The sequence below is a fragment of the Misgurnus anguillicaudatus genome, chromosome 5 (genome assembly GCF_027580225.2).
Source record: "Misgurnus anguillicaudatus chromosome 5, ASM2758022v2, whole genome shotgun sequence".
In the NCBI taxonomy this organism is placed as follows: Eukaryota; Metazoa; Chordata; class Actinopteri; order Cypriniformes; family Cobitidae; genus Misgurnus; species Misgurnus anguillicaudatus.
The window spans coordinates 39,651,050-39,675,926 of record NC_073341.2 but is presented as its reverse complement, the minus strand read 5'-3'; the positions used below and the strand labels follow the sequence as shown (position 1 = coordinate 39,675,926).

The 24,877-nt window shown below is 36.9% G+C and overlaps 1 protein-coding gene across 2 annotated transcripts in view; it reads left to right on the top strand.

Annotated features, from left to right (window-relative positions):
* Positions 1-24,877, top strand: part of plxna3 (plexin A3) — a 197,094-nt gene that overhangs the window by 55,727 nt on the left and 116,490 nt on the right. For both annotated transcript variants that reach the window (XM_073868164.1, XM_073868165.1), the window contains exons 4-5: positions 15,513-15,653; positions 23,922-24,022. In XM_073868164.1, coding sequence (XP_073724265.1) covers positions 15,513-15,653; positions 23,922-24,022 — 242 coding nt within the window. The remainder of the gene's footprint in view (positions 1-15,512; positions 15,654-23,921; positions 24,023-24,877) is intronic.

Here is a 24,877-nt window from a genome sequence, read left to right as displayed (position 1 = left end):
TAACTACAGTTTTTACTCTTTACTACACTTTGTTGTGTAAACGTACCCCATGTTTAGTGAAAGTCCCAGAAGTGAACAGGAAAAACTTAAGACTTTAAGAAGACACTTGTTAAGCTGTATTTTAAGCTCTTTCTCAGTCGTAAAGAGGGGAAACAACAGTGACTGATAATCCAGAGCTCCTCGGCTTTTAAACTTGAGTATGTGGAATGCCCATCATGTCATTTTATATGCCGTCGGACACCTGGACACTTTCAGTCTCTCACTAATGGGTTTTTCAGTCTTTTGGGTTTCAAGTCTTAGCTAGGCATTATTATGTTTCCTTTTATTTTCACATAAACCAATATGATACCCAAACACAGATTTACATGTCTAAGTAACTGTCTTTTGATTAGCTTATCATAACCGGCGATAAATCAGGCTCTGTTTTCCATTACGTCGATCGATCTGCTGTTTATGACTTGTGCTGAGGGCTTTTCCATAAAGCGCTTGAAAGAGCATTGAAATATTTTCTATAGATAAGCTAATGCGGCCTCATTGTCCGAGTAAAAGAGCCGGCCGACGCGCTAAGGCGTCCGTCTGCGTCTTGTTAACCCGAAGGGCACTTCAGCGGGGCGAGAGAAAGCTATTAATTGTGTTTGCTCTCAAACATGGTGACATGATTATTGTTTGTCCTTCTTGATTCCAAACACTGTTTCAACACATGATGAGTAGGGCTAGCTGTTGACTTAATGATGTGGAAGAAGAAATCTTATCCCGTTGGATAAACATGGACGTTGGAAGTGAGAAGCCAAAATGCAACACAGTGCGCTAGTAAAGATTTGCTGGTGATCTTGCTCCTGTAATAATTGTAATTACCTGCATGACTTTATGTATGCAATGTGGTCAATTGAAAACAAATAGAGAGAAAAAGGTTTAAAACAGTGGTAAAGGATTGAATTAGCAACGTAAAAGTTCATGGGATTGACCACAGACTCTCAAAACGATTACTTGACTACTTAAAAAAATTAAGCAAGTTTCATATTGTTTTTTAATACTATCCTCTGGTACTTAACTCTTTCCCCACCAGCATTTTTTATTTGCCAGCCAGCGCCAGCATTTTTTTATGATTTTCACAAAAGTTTAAAAAATGCCTTCCAGAAAAATTTCTTCTTTAAATATATAAACATAAAATATATCAAATAAAAGTACAGACCCTCTGCTTTAAAAAAAAAAAAACTTTCATCCTACCTTCATTTTGAGCAAAAAGCTGAGATAATTGCTTTTGTGAAAGACTTCTGATAGAAATCCAATTCAGAGCAATGATCAAAACATACGCTGAGTTTGAACTGTTTTGACTTCCGGGTTTTATAAGTTTGGTAAAAGCACCACCTGGTGGATAATAGTGGAAATGTTAATTGCTGGAAAAACTCGTCATTGGCAGGGAAGCGTTTTCTAGAGGTTTTCTCACGTCTACATAAATGTACCCGACCCGAAATGACCCGAATCACTTTTTACCCGAACCCGACGTGCATAAATAATTTTTAAAGAAAGATCCGACCTGAGACAAACCCGAAAAAATTATATTGGAGTCCAACCCGAACCAGTGGCATTTTTTATCCTGACTGGACCCGAATGTAAACGGCACTGACATGTAAGCAGTCTGCAGCCCCGCATGCACCAGTCAGTCAGACCTTTTGACTTTCAGACATTGTTAGCTGATCACGACACCAAAGTAACCACTAAAATGTACATTTAAAATGTATTGACACACTGCAAAGAATAATTTTACTTTATTCAAGAATCATTTTTTACAATTAAGATGTATTTTCTTGATGAGCAAAACGACCCAAGAAAATAAGTCTAGTTTTTTAGACCAAAAATATAAAATTTAATTATTTTTGTGCATAAAACAAGCAAAACAAAAAAATCTGAATTTTTCTTAAATTTAGTGTTTAAGAAAAATTTTCAAGATTTTTTTGCTCACCCCATTGGCAGATTTTTCTGCTTGTTTTATGCACAAAATCACTTACATTTTATATTTTTGGTCTAAAATCTAGACTTATTTTCTTGGGTCATTTTGCTTATCAAGAAAAAGCATCTTCATTTAAGAATTTTTAGATATTTTTACTGAAACCAAGACAAAAATACTAAGTAACATTTTTTGTGAAAGTCATTTTTTGCAGTGCAGTCACACAATGTCACAAGCGCTCTTCGCAAAAAGTGGAAGGGTTGGTAAAGGACATCTACGCACACACGTGAGAGAGTTCGGGTTGTCTCATTCATTTTAAATTAACCGAGACCTGATGTCACTATTATTATACCCGACCCGTGTCCAAGGCACACGTGAAACTTTTAGACACGGACCCTCTCGGGTCTCGAGTCGGACCTTGGGTTTTCGGATCTAATTGGACTCGTGAAGACCTGCGTTTTCTCTTAATTGACGAGTTAACTCATCAATGGCATGGAAAGAGTTAAGGTTATTTTGTAGTATGTTGTTGCATATAACAGTATAGTTTCCTTGTTTCAAAAGTAAATATTAAGAGTGCATTGCAATACTCTAAGTCACTTTGGATAAAAGCATCTGCCAAAAGCATAAATGTAAATGCAAAGCTGTTGACTCATTTAGATGGGTGCTAGGGCATTTTGGTTGGTTGCTAGGGCATTGCTAGATGTTTGGTAGAGTGATAGTTGGTTGCAAATTGACCAAAGCCAAAAGCACCACTTTCTATCATGATCTTTTTTATTGTGTGCCAGATGGATTCTTTTTTTTTAGTTTATTTCTGAGAAATGTAATTGCACATTTTTCCTGAACACACCAAATCATTGAATGAAACTATATAAGGAAATATAAGGTATGTAAGGTTAGAAATTCAGAGAACCCTATGCGTTAAACGACTGCAAACAGCACTAAATTTTAAATGCATTTTGACTAAGATTTTAGGCTGGAGTTTAGATGTAGACTGAAATTGAAATAAAATGTGAAATGTTTACGTTCGCGAACCTCCTTTCATGATTATTGTCTCGGACAACAGTAACTTAAGTGACTTGTTTTGAAAACTGCGCTCGCATCACACACATTTAACCAAGTCCCTTCGTCTAAACAGGAATGCCTGGAATAACAAAACTCCTGTAAGCCTGCTGAACTAAATCACTGTTGCGTTAATGTCAATTTCCTCTTTAAATCTCCTGTGCTTCAGGCTGACGTGCATTCAACGTAGATTTGCATCATCATCCATCAGCCCTCAATTTTAAAAATTCATACATTTCTTCTTGAACCCATTTTTCCTGACAAAGCAGTCACGCTGTAATTGACTTCCATCTTTGACTGAAGTTACTCTCCGATGAGTTGCTGAGCAGAATGGATGTCGCCTTTTAACTTTGTCTTTTATGTTTCCGGACAGAAAGGGAAGTCGGGTAGGGTTAAGGCAATGGAAACACTTTTTTTAAATTGCCCAGGAATTCCTGGACTTTTCCCTGCTAACACAAACAGAGACCTTCTATTGCAAACACATCGCTGACGGTGTGACGGCACTTAGAAAGAAAGGTTTGTGTGTTACAGCAATGATGTGCAATACCAACACGCAATTTCCTGCACAATTAATTCCAGGATTAAGTTTGGTTTCATGTCGGCTTCTCTTGTGTCTGGATCTGGGCAGGAGAGGTTAATAAGCTTACGCTGGAATGCGAAGTGTCTCCGAGAGGTCATTGGCAAACTTTTTGTCTGTGTTTTTCTTTCTTTTTTCTCTTCCGTGAAATGCCAGTGTAAAACAGCATTAGTCTGAGAGAGGGAGGGTGGGGTGAAATGCATTGTTGGCTAAGATGTTTTGCCTCTTCATTTAGAAAATTGTGCACGATTTTTAGCCTGTGCACACTTGAAATGAAGCCTATGATTGTGAGATGGACAAACAAAATAATCAAAATGGCACACAAGTGCTGTGTGATGCTCCACTGACTGTAATCGTGCTTTAATGTGTCTCTGTCTCAGCATTGACTCCCACGTTTTTTAAGTCAAGTTAAGTCCTCTGAAATGCAGCAGGGTATCATATATAGTTGTTAACATTCAGTAACTGATGATGAAGTGCACAGTTTTCAGTAAGGTGTTGACGTAACTGAAACCCATTTTAAGCACGTTGACATAAACAAAACAGAGACTCACTGTCATGTTGTTGTGTTCATTAAAATGATTGTGTATCTTAACTAAACATGTAGTATTAGCAAGACTACTGAGTTTCTGTATTAATTTGTACTGTTTTACATTTTAATAGTTATTTATTAACATTAATTAGATAAAAAGCTGATAAATAAGATTTTGTTGCATATACCCAAGTGAAAAATATTAGATATTTTATTGGTTTGTAGTCTAACACAGATTTATTAAAGTAATCATATTAAACGTGGCGGCTCGTGACTGCTCTTCTGAGGGGCGCAAATCTAAAATATGTGTTTGTTGCGTCATGTGAACCATGTGCATTACGTGTTTTGTCAAAATAAGTGCCTGCTGCACACGCGTCAAAACCGTTTATGATAACAGAGACGCTCACGTTCACAAAATACACGCTAGACACTCCCTTAACACTAAACTCTGATTACACATGAGATTATGCGAGTATCTGGCAAACGCGAGCGTCTCTCTTATCATAAACCCTTTAGACGCATCTGCAACAGGCACTTAATTTTGACAAGACACGTGATGCAGACATTTTCACTCGACACGCAGAACACATATTTTGAAATTACGAACCACACACATGATGGGCTAAATACATGTTGTGATGAACTTCGCATTGTTCGCCCTCGAAAAAGAAGTCACCGGCCACCACTGAATATTAATACTTTTTTGCATATATATTTTTAAGTCATTTTTGTTTTATGGTTTCAGTTTTCAGCCAAGTGCAACCAATTTTTGGTATCAGTTTCAGCCCAGAATTTACATTTTTTACATCCATATTTCCGTTATTATAGACGGTTTCAGCAGTAACAACATAAACACGCGGCTTTCGTGGTCATCACGTAACTTCTGGTAAACTCGAAGAATAAATAACAACAAAGTCGTTTTTAAAGTAGTTTATTTATATAACAAGCAAAGTAAACAACACGTAGATTACCTAGGAATCCAAAACATTTCTTATTTTCATAAAGCTCGGACCAGACGCTTATCGCGTCACCGCACGTGCGCCCGATGAAACAGTCTATACACTAGGTGGCGCTTTTACTTAACTTATAAAACACTGAAATATCCACTGATCCAAAAACTGTAAAAACGCGGTGTATGTTTTGATCATCGTTCTGAATTCTGATTTGTTGATCTCTAACAAAAGGCCTTTACAAAAAATGCAATTATCTCAGTTTTTTCTTTAAAATTTGGTATTTTTGAAGAAACCTTCCCATATTTGAGAGGTGATAAAAAACAAATGAATTTTTTTAAGAAGAGGGTCTGTTCTTTCATTTGATATGTTGTATGTTTATAAATTTTTAAGAAAATTTTTTGTTTAGCTATCTGATTTCTCCTTCTGCTTTCTGAAACCTTTATATAGTGTACCACTGACAAAGAGGTCCAAAATAGTGTTTCTTTTGAAAAACATGCTCTATGTTCTGTAATGTGACTATTGCAGATGCAGGCATTGTGACGTAGATTCTGAAGCGATATATTGTGTAGCCCTAGTTACCGGTGCTTATCTTTTAACTTCAGTAAACAGCAGACATCCTGAATCATAATGAACTAGTTTGTCCAAGCTCAATCTCATTTCTCCTTGCTTAGAGGATGACTTAAAGGCTTTTATATGCCCTGTCCTAGAGGTTCTTTCTCGTTTAGGTCGAGATGTGAGTTTGTAGACGTTCCCTTGGCCGAGATCCAGCATCTGAGCAGCAGGTCTGTAGCCATCACAGAAGCCTGGCTGATCTGTGGCCCGTGACAAGCGTGTGAGAAAAGTAACATTCCTGTCTACACACGTTCTGCTCTGTGCGACAGCCCATGAGATACCTGAAACCAAATCCCAAATCCATGCCACTGCTGCCAGCATGTGCACATGCAGGGATATACACAAACACAATCACTCGGTTTTTGATGCTCCAACAACCTTATCATTTTTAAGGTATAAAGGGGTCACTTTAGAAAAATGTGTCCATTTAAAATGTAAAAAAATACATACAGTAAGGATGATGGAGCTATAAAATGAAGGTTTTTATTTTAAGGGATTGAGGTTTTATGTGTTGCGATTTCTTCTGAAACTACTGGAGATGTGATATTTATGTGTCTTTATTTCCGAACATAAAAGAAAGAAATATGCAATTTGTCTTTCTTATTGGATGTTTTTGGCAAAATAACAACTCCTCATTTTATTTATTTGTGGAAATCAATTGTTACTGTCATTTGTTGCTTGTTGGGTGTTCATGTAAGACCTTAGATGCGGGTGTGATATTATTGACTGCTGAAGCCGTCGTATAAAGTGTTGCTATTTTCAGTTGTTTTATTTTGCTCCTAAATTAAGACTTAACATTTGGTAAAATTTGCAAATGAAGAAAAACCTTAAAAATGTGCCACTGTCATTTGAACTTTCTCCAAAATGTGTGTGTGTGTTTCAGGCGAGTGGGCTGTAATTTCCTCCATACGGATATTCAAAACCAACAGTAAATGATAATTGAATGCTTTTCTTGAAAGAAATATTCTGGTGATGGTGAACTTGTAATTTAGGTATTATACAGCGGTGAACTACATGACTGACTCGGGGTAATTGCTGTTTAGTGAAACTAGGTGCCGATGAAGGGTGAAGGGCATGTTGGAGACTCTCGCTGAACCGTCTACAAACTAAACCAAAAAGATCTTTTGTGTTCACCACCCAGGAAAGCCCTCAACCACGTAGGGCGAACAAGTTTTACAGTAGATGATAAATTACAGTTTTATGTTAGATATTTTTGTAATACAATACAGTGTTGTGTCTGTAAAGAGCACATTTGTATTGAAAGGACACATGAAACGTGACCTAGATTTTTTTACCTTTAGTGAAGATGTTTCTGAATTATTTTATTAGTGTTTGCAAAAACAAGCGGAGATTTGAGATTGAGAAAATCTTTTCCCCTTTTGAAAAATTCCACGCACACATGACAATTGTCAAAACGATCCGTGCAAATGATTAAAACGCTACATGCATGCCAGTTGGCGATACTTGGCTTTTTGTATGTGTGCATACACTTCAAAAAATTACTTTCAAGAAAAATTGTACTTAGTATTTTTGTCTTGTTTTCAGTAAAAATATCTAAACATTCTGATATTATGATGTATTTTCTTGATGAGCAAAATGACCCAAGAAAATAAGTCTAGTTTCAAGACCAAAAATATCAAATTTAAGTGATTTTGTGCATAAAACAAGCAAAAAATCTGCCTATGGGGTTAGCAAATTTTTCTTTAATTTTCTTGAATTTAGTGTTTAAGAAAAAAAAAAAATCCATACCTCATTGACAGTTTTTTGTTGTTGCTTTTTTATGCACAAAATCACTGAAAACAAGACAAAAATAATATGTAAACATTTTCTTTTTTTGTTTTGTTTTCAGTAGAAATATCTAAAAATTCTTAAATTAAGATGCATTTTCTTGATAAGCAAAATGACCTAAAAAATAAGTCTAGTTTTTAGACAAAACATATCAAATGTAAGTGTTTTGTGCGTAAAACAACTAATAAAAATCTGCTATGGGGTAAGCAAAATTTTCTAGAATTTTTCTTGAATTGGATTTAAGAAAAAAAATGTCCATACCCATTGACAGTTTTTTTTTTTTGCTTTTTATGCACAAAAGCACTGAAAACAAGACAAAAATAATAAGTAAAATTCTTATTGAAAGTCATTTTTTGAAAATGACTTTCTTACTTTGTATTTTTGTCTTGTTTTCAGTAGAAATATCTAAAAATTCTTAAATTTAGATGCTTTTTCTTAATGAGCAAAATGACCTAAGAAAATAAGTCTAGTTTTTAGACAAAAAATAAATAACATTTAAGTAAATTTAAACTTAAAACAAGCAAAAATATTTGCCAATGGGGTGAGAAAAAAATCTAAAAATAAATTTTCTTTTTCTTAAACACTTAAAAATTTGCTCACCCCATTGGCAGATAAATCTTGATTTAAGAATTTTTAGATATTTCTACTGAAAACAAGACAAAAATACTAAGTAAGAGAGTAATTTTTTGCAGTGTACGGCATAGCCTTGACGCTGTAGGCTACGTGTCGGTTTTATATATACTCCTGTGTCATCATCCGCATTGACGTGCAATTACACATGCAAACCACTAGTAGGTTGTTAAAATTGTGCTTAGGTGCATGTCAGGCTACGCACAGCCTAGGTGTAACCTACGCACGACTATAAATTACACTTGAGAAATACTACATGATTGTGCATATACGCATTCTTTTAAAGAGTGATAAATACAAACAGTCAAGACGCCAAAAATTCAAAAATTGCATTTTCAGAACCCCAAAACCAAACATCCCAAAAGTTTTTTGTATTTAGCTGAAAACGCTGACATGTAAACAGTCCCTTAGATATTTAAAAAACAGGTGCTGACATTAGCAATCGCACAAAACACCCTAGCAACCATAACCCTATAGCAACAGTTCATATTTGAAAGCAGTGCATTGCTGTTGTTTCTATAAATCAACTATTTATGTTTCCTTTTAGTTGATATCTCAGATTCTCGCTCTTTCCCATAATTCCGTTCCCTGAACCCTGTTAATAAATTGCATGCATTTCTGAAAGCATTAAGCACTCTGAGTCATGTGACCTCGCCCTTAAAGCCAAAACATGTGCAGACATGAGAGTTCAGAGGTCAGGCCCAGTCAAAGGTCACAGAATACCAAAGAAAGTGGCTACAGCGATAGAGGGTGTTGATGGTTTAGTTGGTCATGTTTGTTAGGTTAAAGTGAGACAAAGCAGGTGTTGATGGCGTGTATCTGGGTAAACTCGGCTGCTGACGTCCATCTTTCAAACTTGATCTGAGAAAATGGGATAAAGGCTCTAATTGAATTACAGACCCTTTGTTCAGCTCCTGGGGTGCAGCGCCTTTGTCTCCTTCACTATCATAAGAGGCTGATTTTGCGGCTTGAGGATTTTGACCTCATTTTGGAAGCGGTGGAGGGCTTTTTTCATTACCGGGGTTCTCATGCAAAATGGATCTACCTTCACCCAGAATGGAAGACCTCTTAAAGGGCTCGACTGAACCCGGAGAGGATCAAAAATCTTTAATGTAGAAGCAACAGCATCATAGGCTACTTCATCATGCCCCTCTTGACAAAATATTTCTCATTTACCCCCATAATCCTCTTTCTGTGCATTATATGTAAATGTATTTTCATAATAAAATATTTTATCCTTGTGCAGAAATGGCATTTGTTGGATGCTTTTATGCTTTAAGATAACATTGCTCCTCCATCTCAAAGACGGGTTGTAGTTTAAAATAGCAACTTATAATTATAATAATAGTGTTTCATTTATCCTTTCATGTACCCATGGGCTTTTTTACCTATCATTACAAGTGAGAAGCACATAAGATAAAAGCATATAATGGTGTAGGGTACAGTGAAGGTTTTGAATTCGCTTTTTGTATGTATTGTGCTTATAAAAGGCATCTTGGTTGAATTTGTCATTGAAGATGAACAGTATTTGCTATTGACTGTAATATGCGGTGGTTTGCTAGGAATAAAAGACTTTTTTCTCTATCTACAGTTGTACAGCACTTCGAATATTTATTACCCAAGACCAATCGCTTCATTTTTCTTACTTTTGTAAGTTGCTTTGAATAAAAGTGTCTGCTAAATGCCTAAATGTAAATGTTTTATTAAGTATCTCTGTAGTTGTGTAAATAAGAAGTTCATCCCCTTAAATCTATTTTTTAAAATAATTATTTTCTTGTTATGATAGTCCATGTCCAAGAGAAAAATTAGGTACTGTAGAAAATCATGAAGAATTTAAGTTAGCCAACAAAAACATCAACCATGCTGTGCATTAAATTAACCCCTATTATAATTTTAACCAGATAAAAATGACCACATGTTACCAGCCTTTTTTACTGTTGCATCCTTTGAATTAGTTTAGTTGGATTAAAGTAGCTAGTTTTGTTATAAACCCAGAGTCTATAGGTTAAGTTTCAGTTTGAGATATTGTACATGGCTGTCTTGTAGGATCTGTGCAGAAATGCAGCTCTTTACTGGGATAAATCAATAGTTGGGATTGTCACATGGTCTTGTGTTGTCATTACAGAATAATTGAGTTTTCAGAATGCCGTCCTGTTTTATGGCCACAGGATCTCCAGTTTATCTCCCGATCCATCACTCCTCCAGCACTCGGCCGTGTCTTTTACACTTTTGCTTTACTATTTTTCTTCTTTCTGTCTTCTCTTTGATCTGAGTGATGAATGAACCTTTGGTGGGTCGGCCCTCCCTCACATATGTCAGTGTTGTTAGTCAACACTACGGCTCTCTCACCTTCTTGCTTATTCGTTCATGCGCTCGTTGGATTCTGTGTTTAGTTTTAAGTACCTATCAGTATTCTCATATCAGGTTTTTTATAGATTTAAATCTGATTTTCGGCATTATCTGAACACTAAGGGCTACAGACTGAATAGCAAAGTTGCCTCGTGTGCGTGCGTTTGCATGCATTTGTGTGCACTTGCGTGTGTTTGCGTGCATGCATTCGCGTGCATGCATTCGTGTGTGTGCAAATGCAAAAATAGAGGAAAAGTGCTTAAGAAGTTTAAATAAGTTCACTTTTGGTTTTGTAAACATGTTTAAATAACTCACCGTGTCATTTTAAATGAGCGAATCAGTCAGGCTGCGATGTTATTACACTGTAAAAAGTTGGATCAACATTAAATTTAAATTAAAACTTAAAATTAAGTTGTTTTTTACTTAAACATGTATGTAATTTGAAATAAATGTTTGGGTGTTACTAATTGAAGTAATTGATTTAACTTTTCACTTTTTACAGTGTATGAAATAGTTGACAATGCTCAATAACTGAAATAAGATAATTTGCTTATTACTTAACTAATAGTCTTATACAAGTGTTTTTGCAAGAGTCTCGTATCATCATTTTTTAATAACACTTTAAATGAATTTTAGGACTGACACAGTCTATCAATTCTGCTTAAGTACTTAAAAAAGTCCTTAAGTCCTTAAAATAGCGAAGGATCAGCTCCTGCATGAAGGCAAGAAAGCGTGCATGCGTTTGCATGCATTTGTGTGCACTTGCGTGTGTTTGCGTGCATGCATTCGCGTGCATGCATTTGTTGTGTGTGTGTGTTCGTGTGCATGGATTTGCGAGCGTGCGCGTGTGTGTGCGTGCATCTGTATATATATATGTATTTATTCAGAGTGCTTCTTCACCCTGCCAACAGCTGTGTTTATGTGTATGTATTAACATGTGACCCAGTCTGTAAAAACCTGCTAAAGTTATTTATTTATTATTTACTGTTTTGTACATTAAATCATCCTACATAATGTAAGAACATTCTATAACAATATAAGCTTAATAATGACTAAGATCATGTCGATCAATGTGAAATCAATAAATTAAACTGGATTTCACAGACAGGGTCACATATATATATTTATACAGGGTCATATTTTGTGATAATAATTTAGGTTGAGTTTAAAAGAGGCAGAAAATGAAACCCACTACACTTAAGAGTATCTTTCAACCGCCCCTTGAAGCTGAGCTGTTAAAAAAACAAGAAGCCCCCAAATGAGAAAAAGTGCCCTCCCTCTTTTCTCTTGCTTTAGTAATTTCCCCATTTTCTACACCCCCTCTGTGATCGATGAAGGAAAAATCAGCTATGATCAAACCCGTCAGTCTTGTGTCTGTGCACCACAGCGTACGGGTCACAACTCCACGGCAGGTTAATTAATAGATGGATAGGCGAACGACGCCACCCGGCATCTATTGAACGGCAGAGGCGCAGAGGGGGGAAGGTAATATTTATCTAAATTCCAATTACCCTCATCTGAGCCGTTTGATGTTTTTGTGGGGTCAGCATTTGGCAGGGTGAGCAAGCACTCTGAATTTCAAACACTCAAGCACACGGGGACATCTCTGTTTGGAGAAAAGAGTACACATCTTCAGTGTGCCCTCCTGAAAGACATTTAAGTCCAGGACTGTTTTTTTTTCTTTTTAGGCAGGCAGAAAAGTGCTGCTGATTATAGGGGAGCAATCGCCCGACAGAAAGCTGCTGGAGTTTTTGGAGTCGGAGTTGCCATTTATTGAGCTAGAAATATCCTTTGGATTCGAGCGTCATTTTGGCTAAAAGAGCCTGGAGCAATCATTCATTCAGCTGTGCATTTTTTTGTGTTATTTTGGAGAAAAGTTTGCCACTCTTTATTTTTCACCGGTACATTAGCTTTGATTGCCATGCGAAATGCACAAATAGAGGAAAAAGTGCTCAAAAAGTTTATTTTTGGTTTTGTAAACATTTATTTAAATAACTCATCGTGTCATTTTAAATGAGCGAATCAGTCAGGCTACGATGTTTAGTTATTACATTGTAAAAAGATGGATCAATTTTAAATTAAAACTTAAAATTAAGCTGTTTCAACTTAAAAGTGTTTTTCACTTAAACGTGTATGTAATTTGAAATAACTAAAATGTTTTAAGTGTTACCAATTGAAGTAATTGATCCAACTTTTCACTTTTTACAATGTATGAAATAGTTGAAAATGCTAGATAACTTAAATAAAATATAAATTATTAATATATAAATTAATGAGTCTTATAAATGATTGTGCAAATTTTGTATTAACAAATACATTTTGAAGAATTTGAACATGTGGAAGAAAGTGCAAGAGTCTCGTATATCATCTTACGGTTTCAAAAATCATAACAAACCAATAAATGTTTATTATACAGATTCAGATCAGGCATTATAGGAGAAAATTTTGACCTGTTAAACTGGCAAATGGAGGTTTTAAAAAGTATTGAATAAAAGGGTGCCAATAATTGTGGACAATGTGTATTAGAGAAAAACATTTATTTCATAATCACATTTCCCCCATTTTAAATTCTTATTATCCAATAAAAGAATACATTTTTATGAATTTTTATAATAAAAAATCAAAAGGATTAACAATGCAGATGAATTTTCACAGCCTTATTTGATCATATTTACCAAGGGTGCTAATATTTTTGGCCACGACTGTAAACCACCACCCATAAACCAAAAAGTTGATCTCACTGATGCCAACCAATGTTGTGACCAACATTGTTTTAGGCCAGGGGTGCCAAGACTTTTTTGTATGGTGATCTACTTTTAAAATGATAAACTGACCAAATCTACCTGCTAAAAAAAGTTTCATTTTTTAATAACACTTCAAATGCATTTTAGGACTGTCATGATTACTCATTACTTTTTGAGTACTTAAAAAATCGTTGAGTACATGTTGAGTACTCCTTCAAATAGCGAAGGATCCTGCATGGAGGCAAGAAAGCACATCCTGGTGAAGTTCGACAACAAAACACATTTGAGAAGAAAGGCGCAGGAACTCAAAAAGACTTGCGTGTTTCACAATTCCCCTAAGACCATAATGCCAACTTTGTGCTCCGTTTTCCGAAGCTCGTGGAGGCGTGAAGAGCATACATAGTTAATTTATGTGCCATCTACCAGCATTGCCTTTGCGATCGACTGGTCAACCTATTGGGCACCCCTGTTTTAGGCCTATCAGATAGTCATTGTATTATAAGTCAGTCGTGTCTGAGAGGAGAAACTGGGGTTGTTTAAACTCATCCTAACTGCAGAGTCATTTTGTGTCGCTCTATTTCGTGAATTTGAACGAGTGCCAATATACTCTCATTTCCATCTCTGCGCAAATGGACTGAAATATCCTGCATGTAAGCGCTCTATTAAAAGAGCCGTGAAATATTACAGTGGCACTGCTGGTAGGGGTATAGGATTGTTTGTCAATGTATGATACTCGAATTTCCCCACATTGCGAAGGGCTTGCGTAACCGCTGAGAAACAAGGAGCGACACGTATCGTTTACGCCCTGGAATCTATTTAGCAAATTGATCAGATTCCGCATTTGGCGATCCCTCTGAACGAAGACGAAGTACACGAAGGCTGGGAAACGCGACACTACAGCTGGTGGCGCATGAATTGACGAAGTGCAGACGCAGTCCGTCACGTCTCGAACCCTTCTGTCCTGTCGCCCGGGGAGACGTGGGCTTTGACTTGGCCGGCAGTACGTGACACCCAATATGGCATCTTTCGACTAATTGATGCCACCTTGTCAACCCTAATTACTGCAACTGCTGCAATGAGAAAGCAGCTAATTAACAGACTAACAATTTATGTCACTTCAGACCGACCCAGATAGTTACGAGACGGCCCAAATCTGCTGCCAATGCATCTGCGCTCTTTTCATTCTCCTTTTCTTTTTCTTTAGTTCTCGTCATTTTGATCTTTCTGCATTGTGCGAAAGGCGTTTCGTACCTTTTTCCTGAGAAATGAGTTTATGTGCACCCTTATTCAATCTTCTATCGCATTTGCGTCAGAATTGATTAGGACAGAGGCGCGGGCTGATGTTTTTTTTCTGGTGCCGTGAGCGGGTAGGGATGTGGTTGTCAGGAGCTCTCTGTATTTTTCCCTCAGTCGTCACTTCAAAGATGTTTTGGATTTTGACACATTTAGAGCTCCTTTTCTAGCCAGCAAGTTGAACTGCTCTAATTATCAGTGTAAGGAAACAAGCGTCAGCGCTAATGATGAAACAGCATGGGGTTCGACTGCGCGTGTGTGTTGTTCAAGTGTAATTGATTTTTATCACACATCTGATCATATACTAATAATCTTTCCCTCCGATCCCCGCTGCTGGTTGGCGTACGTTCGGCATTCGTTTTCTAGGTCAACCGAAGATTTTTGCATTCATGAGGAAAATGATAATCCTGCGTGTGTCAGGAGGAATTTGAGATGTGTAAATGTTGATATGCTGAGCTTACCTGTGAACAAAAATACCTTTATGATCTTCATTATGGCAAAAATACCTAAATGTTTTTGTGAAAATGCCATTCGCAACTTATTTTGCATTTGCAGTTTTTAATGCATTTTTAAGTGAAACTGAATATTTAATATAAAAAATTATTAGGTAAGACTTTATTACCGTCATTTTATCCATTTGGATAGTGGAAGAGGCAAAATGAAGCCAGATTTGTGCTTTCAGCTGAACAGAAAGTAGTTTTTGGTAAATAGTAAACAGCCCCTGATGATTCATGCATGAATGTGCACTGTAAAAAATATTTTTAAGTTTAATCAACTGGGATTAACAAGTAATTTCAACTATCTTGACACGTGACGATTCGCTGTAACTTATTAAATCAAGATGAATTTGCTTTAGTTATGTTTAATTAATTTTAAAGTTACAGCAACTCATCACTAATACAGTCAATACAGTTATAATGTCTTGTTGATAAACTTAAGAAATCCGTGCAAAAATATTTTTTACAGTGTGTGTTGAAGTGCGTTGTGTTCCTGTTGATATAACTCTATCTTTTTGTTTGTTTCTTCACAGATTCGAGTGGATGGTGTACCGCCGCCCCCCGAAAACGCTCTACTCTACGAGACGGTCACTGTTGTGGAGGGAAGCCCGATCCTGCGTGACATGATGTTCAGTCCAGATTATCAATATATTTACCTGCTGAGTGAGAACCAGGTGAGATTCATTTGGCTAGTCTGAGTCTATTAGCTAATCTTTTCATATTTTTATCATGCAGGGATGTGATGTAGAGTATTTGGCAGTATAAATATTATGACTCTCTACTTTGGTTATGGCTGGAGCTGATATGTTATGGCTAGTAATGATATTATAAATATGATCAAAAGATGGATAGTTCTTTACATTTTTGTTTGAAATCTGGCACAGTAATAGTTTATCAAATAATACTGTTGCATATTTTAGTCTCTAGTGCAGTGAACTAGAAATGGTGCAAAATCGTAAATAGTTATTTTTATCTAAATAGGTTTGCCGTGCAGGCAAAATGAGTTGGAAAGCGCTTGGTACAGGCAGAGAAAAGTATAAATATTGATTTTAAGTCGAAATTAAGGTTTTCATAAAAATAAGTACAGTCTCCCAATTCTCTAAATAGTCATCAAACATTTAAAAAGATCTTTATTTGTAAGTTTTCTGAGAGGTGTACTGTCCTAAATTCTTAATATAATACAAAGATGTGTGCCCATCCACATGTGCGTCTGACATTTTGGTTTCGTTTTTAAAACATGCAGGAATTAGAAACTAAAGTGCAGGACTTGCTTGATGTTTAAAGAGTTATTAAGCGAGATAAAGTTGTTAAAAGTGACAAGACATGAAAACGATATTCGTCACACTGACCAGTGGCGGAGTGGCTATCGGAAGGGGCGGGACTTTTCCCGGTGGGCTGGTAGTGTTTTGGCCCGGTAGTGTTTTGTTTGGAGTTATACAGGAACACCGTCTAGCGGCCTGATGTGCGGCAAACTGTGCAGCCTCTTTGCTCAACACAGTATATAAAAGTGCTCAACCCGTTCGGCAGGTCCAACCACGTCTAGGATTTTCAAAAATATAGGGGGATTAGTGAGCGGCCCCTCCCCGAATTGCATAGCCCATCGGCCTTTGATGTAAAAAGCCGCCGAATGCCTGTTTATTGCAGGACGCTACACATGTAGTCGGATTCGTCAAGCAATAATGAAGCATCCTTTTTTCACAAAACAATATACTTTAGATATTATTTGATAGACTGTAAGTGTGGATTAAGGATGTTAGCCTGGTGGTCAGGACATGAATGGATCAAATCAGCAGATTTGCAAAGGTTTATTTATCTCCACATATATCATAAACAAAAATTGGCAGGGTAACTTTGCAGTATACCACATTATATATTTCCTACTTTGTGATTTCCATATTATAGATGAGAGTATTCAACGGCAATAAACGTCTCATGTGGCAATAAATATCCTCACAACATTATTATTTTTCAAAACGTTGACAAAAATTTATTTCAAAGGAACTGTATTCTTACTTATTCAAGGATGCACACATTATTCCGCATCATAATTAAATATTGGATGAGAGTATTCATATAACGACAATGAACATCTCATATGGCAATAAATATCCACACATAACTTGACATAACAGCATAATGAAATGAATAAACAGACAAGGAAGAAGGATTGACATGTAAGTGGTATTATTATTAACGGAAAAACAGCAATTTTACTGAAATAAATTCTGAGGTAAATGTGCCAAACATGCTGTTATCCGCACTAACAAGTCTTAATGAGAAATAAAAGTGGAAAAAACTTTATTATCTCTCAAAACTTTAAATGACAAAATTATATTCAAAGGAAATGTATTCTTATAGTTATTCAAAGATGCACAAATTATTCCATATATTATTTCCTGTTTAAAAGGCACGTTCGTCTCTGGCCTCGCTCTGTTATTTAATAGCTAATTGACAGATGCGCATTCCCGTATTTTTTAAACGGGTATCATTTTGTATAGTTACTCCCTTAGGAATTTTTTTGGCAGATTGATGACAATTTGTATTACCCTAGTTTTACTACAAATACCATGGTTAGGTTTTTTTTGCCCACCGAGGGTCTACAAAATTTCCCGGTAGATTTTTTTGGTTCCACTCCGCTCCTGACGCTAACTGACAGATCCGAAGCTTCCACACAGATGTGTGACCCCGATATTTATACACAGAATTAAAGTTTTAAAAATATCTCTTTTGACAAGAATTCACGCAGATATAATCTGTTGTGTCTTAAGTGAATGTTTAGTTAACTGTTGGGGATCTGATGTGTAAGATTATATTAGATCCTTGCATTACAGTAGATCTTAAAGCTGTCTGTCTCAATGTCAATCAAACAATAAAAGAAAGACTAAAGTTGGTTTTTAATAGAGAATGTCAAAATATAAATATACTTATTTTTTAACACTTGCTCATTCCGACTTAATTTGCCAGCACAAGTCACAAATTAATTTTTTGTTCCCAACTTTACCGTTTTTGTTTTTAACTATACCAGTTGTCGTTAATTTAATCGCTATTCATAACACTTGTGAGAAACCGACTACAGACGCATTTGTGAGGGCGGAGTGAACGGCATCCGGGCCCTGTCTCAAAACTGCTTTTGTTTTACGGCCCCAACCAGAATCTCAGATATGTTGTTTTAACATCTGCGAGACAGGAAAACAGAATACGAAACGCTAGTTCACGACTTTGAATGGGAGCCCCAGCTGCTCGGCCCTAATACGAAATGGTGGGGAAGCGTTTCCATCCAGAGCCGAGCGGAATAACAGCCTTCCCATAATGCTCCATTATGCAGCTGAAGGAAAGGAAAGATAAATTGAAGTTCCTCCGCTGAACAGACGCAGAGACTCTCTCTCATACAGTACAGCTGTAGACAGAATAACGTGCTCTCTTTTTTTCATTTGCCTTCCTCTCAATGCTCATTTATTTTTCAGGAATAAAGAGACGAGCAGAAATTTGTTGTCTTTGTGCATTTTTTGAAAGGCCTCATTTTCGTGCGTTCCTTTAAGAAGAGCTTGAAGTGAAATGCTGAAACACCAGCAAAGCTTCAATCTGTGGATATTTTTAAATCCTTATCTGTGTGATTCAAGGAAAAAAATGTGATGAAAATTGTAATGTGCTCCAGGCTTCGGAGGAGTGTAGGCAGGAATTAGACATGCAATAAGTGGGATTAATTTCATGAGAATTTACGCTTGAAGGTAAAACTGTTCCATATTGTGTAGATCTGGGCCATAAAGCTTTTCTTAGCCTTGTGACGATATCAGATACTTGTGTTTTATTTGCCACCAACCTTATTATAAAAGTATAAATATTCAATATATAACCCAACTCATATTATGAAAATGGTATACAAGTTAGCGTAAGATGGTCTGGAGGGACATCGCTCATCGCTAGGAATTTCCCAGAGTTCTTGGGGTGATACTGTAAACCTGAATGAGGAATGTTTTTCCTCTCACAGTCTCACAAAAGAGTCACTCGCGTGTTAAAGTGCTGTCAACGAGTGCCACGCATCCAGATTTGTGTTCAGAAGTGAAAGCGAAGTTTATGGTAAAGCAGTGAACTCGTCGATCCGTCACGTAGATGATTAAAAGCTTTTCTTTGCGTACGGATCATGAACGGCGTATTAATCTAAAAACATCAGGATAGTCGAGACAAGATCGGCATTTATGAGCCACTTGAAATGATTACTTCATCTTGTGATGTCAAAGGTTGATGTTTATGCGAGGAAAAAGTTAATATAAGCTGAAATCAAGAATTATAATCGTATTCATTTCTGAATTCCTGTTCACACAACATTATATTTTTCATTTTGTTGCACAAGTGTTGAATAGCATCTTGTGTTTGTCAGTAATGGAAAAGCAATATTATACTACACAATAGGCCCTATTTTGGTCTAAAGCGCACAGTCTAAACGGGCGTGTCTGAATCCACTTTTGCTAATTTAACGACGGAAAAAATGGTTTGTGCGCCGAGCGCACGGTCGAAAAAGGGTTGTTCCTAGTCTCCTAATGAGTAATGGGTGTTTTTTGGGCGTAATGTGCAATAAACCAATGAGAGCTGAGGCTCTCATCCCCTTTAAAAGCCAGTTGCGCTGGCACTATGTCTAATCCCTATTTAGATGACGGATTTTGTAAACTGAAAAACTAAGCGGAGGAAGAAGACCCCCAGTTTAAGAATAATGTTAAATAATTGTGTTGTTTTCATTTGTATTGAAAATTTTATTTTTTTGGATTTAAACCTTTAAAAGCCATTTCTTGTAGTCATGTAAGTAAAAATAGCAGGCTTTTAATTGCTGTAAATGTATTGATATCCAACATCATCAAAAATAATTTACAGATATGTAAGAAAAGGTTTGTACTGTAAAAATACTCTATTTGTAACAAACAGGAGATAAAGAATTTACAAACGTGCAGAGAGCTGTTTCAGCACTCGGACAGCGCCATGTTTTTTCTTAAATATTACTTAAAAATGTTTCTCATCTCACCATATCCACAGGTACAGAGTCATCATATACAATAAATGTGTGGGGTAGCATTTAAAAAACATTTAAAAATAGATGCATTTGTTTTATAAACAACGTGGCGCGAAACATGAAAATGATAATTGCGCCGGGTCGAAACTAGCAAAAGACACTTGCATTGCGCTGCATTACGCTGCATTGCGCCGGGTGTATGATAGGGCCCAATATGTCACACTTTTCAACTAAAGTCACATCATGCCACGTCATAAATACAACTGGGTTTGTATTTCATAGCTATAAAAATCGAAATCATTATTAAAATGTGATTTGAGTACTAAAAGGCAACATAATACCAGGTGTAAATAAACCCCAGCCCTGGATGTTATCCATCTGATGTTCATCTGTTACTATATCCGGCACACATGGAGATGTTTAAGAGCCGTTTTTTGCAAATCAGCCTTGCTTGCCTCATTTCACAAAGCACTTTGTGAAGTCCCTTTTTAGCTGCACCATGCCCTGTGTGCACTTCATGAAACATGAACTGTGAAGAAACGTCTGAGAGTCAATAATTCATATCTTACGCTGACCATCGGAGTTGCAGGATTTGAATATTTCATTTGCTGCAGGTGCACAGAGATGCCAGAGAGCGTGTTTGCTCAGAAAATGGCCCTACGATGGGCGTTAAAAGGTCCGTGAATGCCAAGTTTTTCGAGCAGTGTCATTATTTACAATCCCGCTCTTTGAATCATATCTGTAATTCACCCATTTCTTTGGAGAGAGAGAGAGAAACAGATAAAACCTTTCATTTACCTGACATTGTGCTCATCCATCAGAAAGTGACAGTCTAAACCGTGGCGCTCCTGGATGTGTTTACAGTACTAGCACAGGAATCATTTTCCTTTATGATTATATGCTAACCAATAAGAAGAGACCCAATGGACTCTTCCTCTGTGCACGTGTGTCTGTATTTGAACACGTATATATCTTTGTATTTTTCAATTGCGTCCTGTTATGTATCTTGGCTGGGCTCTGATAAAATATACATTTAAAGGATTAGGGCATCCAAAAATGTACAAATGACAGAGAATTTAATGTTTTATCTTAAATATTGTTACATTTAACAGCATGCTGTTATTTTACTTAATGTGAATTTAAATGGTAACTGGAGCTCTGCTTTATAAAGTAGGCTTGTCCATGTAATCCAGGCTAAAGTCTCATAGTAGCTGGTATTAAGATGCGTTTTCGTTGATCGGATCACAAGTGGACCACATTCAGAGGTAGTCGATAACACTTTTGATAGGATTGCTTTGTGGTGTAAACGTCTCAAATGACCGCCTACCCTCCGCCTATTAATCTAATGTAATGTAATGTACGGAGCACAATGTTTTTACATTGGACATGAATCGGTCGAAAGTGGACAAAAGAGATGGATTAAAATACCAGATGTAAGTATGAATACATCTATATCGTCCACTTGTAATTTGATTGCCCAAACGCATCTTAATACCAGGTATAAACAAAAAAAAAATAATCTCCTTCCGTTTCAATGTGTATGTATATATATATATATATCTCCCAAGGGTTTTTATCCTCCTAGGACTTTTTTACTTCCCCGGCTTAAAATCCGGGGTTTTTTTCTCCTAGGGGGTTTTTCAACCCGGGGAGGCAGCCTTCTTGGGCTTAACGTCTATATGTTACATTAGTAATACGTTTGCTTATAATGTTGATTTATGGCCGCAGTAATTTTAGCTGCTTGTGCTATCGTGTATTATGTTGTGCTATCTGTCGATTTTCTGTGCTTTTCACTGCATCTATTATGTAAAGCTGCTTTGATACAATTACCAAATTGTGAAAAGCGCTATATAAATAAAATTGAATTGAATTGAATATAAACAGACTCTAAAGTAGACTCGTCCATGTAATCCAGGCTAAAGTCTCATAATGTAATTGAGGTTTGGATCAGCAAAGTTTCACATTGATTTCAATCTTTGACATGATCTTACTCACTCAATATTAAAGATATCAAGGTTATATTAAGTTTCTTTACATTATGTAGGATGATTTGATGTAGAAAACATGGGATTTCACAGGCAGGGTGATATATGCCTCATGCATTATACACAAGTAGCCTAAATGACGTCAGGATTTTGCCATCAGACGTCTGAACTGGATTATAATACCGTACATTTTTGCGACAGCTATGTGGCGGAATAAATTAACATAGACTAAACAGACTGCAGCTCACCCACCCGGCCTGACTTGCTGACGCAACACACACATACATACAGACACAAATGCACACACAGACACACACATACAGCAATGAAGAGCCAGCAGCTACTCTGCACTTGAAAGGCTGAGCTGTGTCCCTTTTGGGTGGGGGTGTTTTTTTTGTGCCTCTTGTTTTTCTCACTCTTAACTCTAATCTTACCAGCGATCAAAGGCGATTACAACTCAGCGTTGTTAGAACTCAGGCGGTTTCCAAAAACAACTGCTTTTGGGTTTCGCCTTTTGCCGAGCTTTAAGTAAGCCAATCATACGGCCCACACCAACTTCTCTTTTAGCTTGAATATATTCATGTTATTTTTGTCTTCGACCTCCCGCTTTTCCAGTCTCCTGATAATCATTTCTATAAGCTTGTGTTTTTATATCTGCCGCCGACTGCCATCTTCCGATTCGGCACATCTGCAACCATTATAACGTTGCTGTCCCCAGGACGTGTGGTTTTATGAGTCTCACTTGCATTGTTGTGTAATATTTTCTTTTCCTCCGCATGAGTTGACTTTGCTGATACTGTAGCGTTCCTCGCATACGAATGTGCCTGGGAATGTTTTACGGCCTTTGTAAGGAAACGCCTGACTGTATTTACAAACAGAGCTGAAAATTGTTTGCTCCTGAATCCTGGACATGTGTGCTTCAGATGGATGACAGGAGCTTCGGATGAAGTCATGTGTTGAGATGAACTACTGTGTGCTGGGTAGGGTTGGGAATCGAATTTCAATTCCATAGGAAAGGAATCAAATCCTTAACAATTCCGGACCTCACGGTCACATAATTTTCACGTCATCTGCACGGTGCACAGAACCATCCGCTTGAATACTAAAAGTCAGTTTGCACCATGGACTGTGGTGGAAGGCTCTTTAAACTGTAGCTAAATTTCAGAACTTCAAGTGTAATTATTGTGACAAACTATTATGTTGCAAAATTGGTGTCACCAGCAATATGGCAAAGCATCTGCGTTTGGTCCCTTTTATTGGACCCTGTTTGATGCGTTGCGCATCCTGAGAGCCGACTCTGCCTAGTGCTCTTTATTAGTCGGCACATGCTACATGTGAGACCCCCTTCTCCATCCCTTCGAAAGGAAGGTTTAAAAGTTTTTCAGCTCCTAAAAAGTTTTTATGTAGCCTCCTTTTTTTGTGTTCAGCTGTAAAAAATGGCACAAAATAAGTATTTTTGATCTATAAAGGCTTGAATTTTATTGTGTTTCACCACTTTGGAATCGAAACCACGAAATCGAATCTGATAAGCGGAATCAAATTTGGAATCAGAATCAATCAATTTGAAACGATGCCCAACCCTAGTACTGGGTCATGAGGCTCTGATTGGATATAATTATACGCACACACACAGAAACAACCTAACCTTTATCCTATCCTATATATGGGGTAATTGTAGCCATCTTTGCATATTAATCTGAAATACAAGATGTGTTTAAGCAGGTGCTCATGTATATCTCAATGTTGTGTTAGCAGTACAAAAGGTCACGGGTTTGAACCCAAGGAACGCACATACTGAATATCCAACGTCGCTTTGGATAAAACATGAGGTTGTACTTTAAAAAAGCATCCATTTCAAGCCATACTTTATCAATCCAGTACAACATTCATATAATGGAGAAGATGTTTGTCTGTGATTGTATTGGTGTGACATGAGTTGTATTAATGTGTTACAGGTGAGCCGTCTGTCAGTGGAAAGCTGTTCTCAGTACAGCACCTGTAGGACGTGTCTGGGCTCCGGGGATCCTCACTGCGGCTGGTGTGTCCTGCATAACAAGTGAGTTTCTTGTCATTTCACTTACACAGATACCAGCCTTTGTCTTTAAATGTGATTTAATAGGAGTGGAAGGATTTTTGAGACAATGCTGTTTAATTGAAAGTGTAGTGAATTTTATACCTTTGATGTGTCTCTATGTATATGTCTAAAGTGCAGTCCTTAACTTTATTTTTTGTTAAAAATAAACAAAAATTGATTATTAAGCATGAAGATAAACAATTATTGTTGAAAACGCACCTTACCGTAATGCAAAAACAGTAAGCTTATAAATAAATGGGTAGCCTACATTTGCTGAAGAAAATATGAGTGGTGCTTACCATGTCAAAACAAAATATTATGTTGATGCTAACACATTTAGCACCACGCTAGTCTGATTTAGCTGGCATTTCTAAGGTGTTTCACCTGGTTGCTAGGTGTGCTAGGACGAGACGGCAATGGCAAACTCGGGCTACAAAAGATTATGCTAATGTGTAAACATTTAGCATGATGTAAGCCTGATTTAGCTGGCATTTCTGATGTTTCAGCTGGGTGCTAGGACCAGACGACACTGACAATACTTAGGTTACAAAATATTACGTTGATGCTAACACGTTGAGCACGATGCTAGCCTGATTTAGCTGGCATTTCTAAGGTGTTTCCCCTGGTTGCTAGGTGTGCTAGGACCAGACGGCAAAAAAGATTTATCATTTGAGCTCTTGAGTTGGATTTTGTGGGAAATGTCTGTTGATTCTCAACAATCGTTAAGATAAGTGTGAAGGTTTTTATCAAGGATGAACCTAACTGTTGGGTCATAAATTAACCTGTGTTGAGTTGTTTGAACCTGAAATGCTGTTTTTTTAGGTTAATTTAACCCAA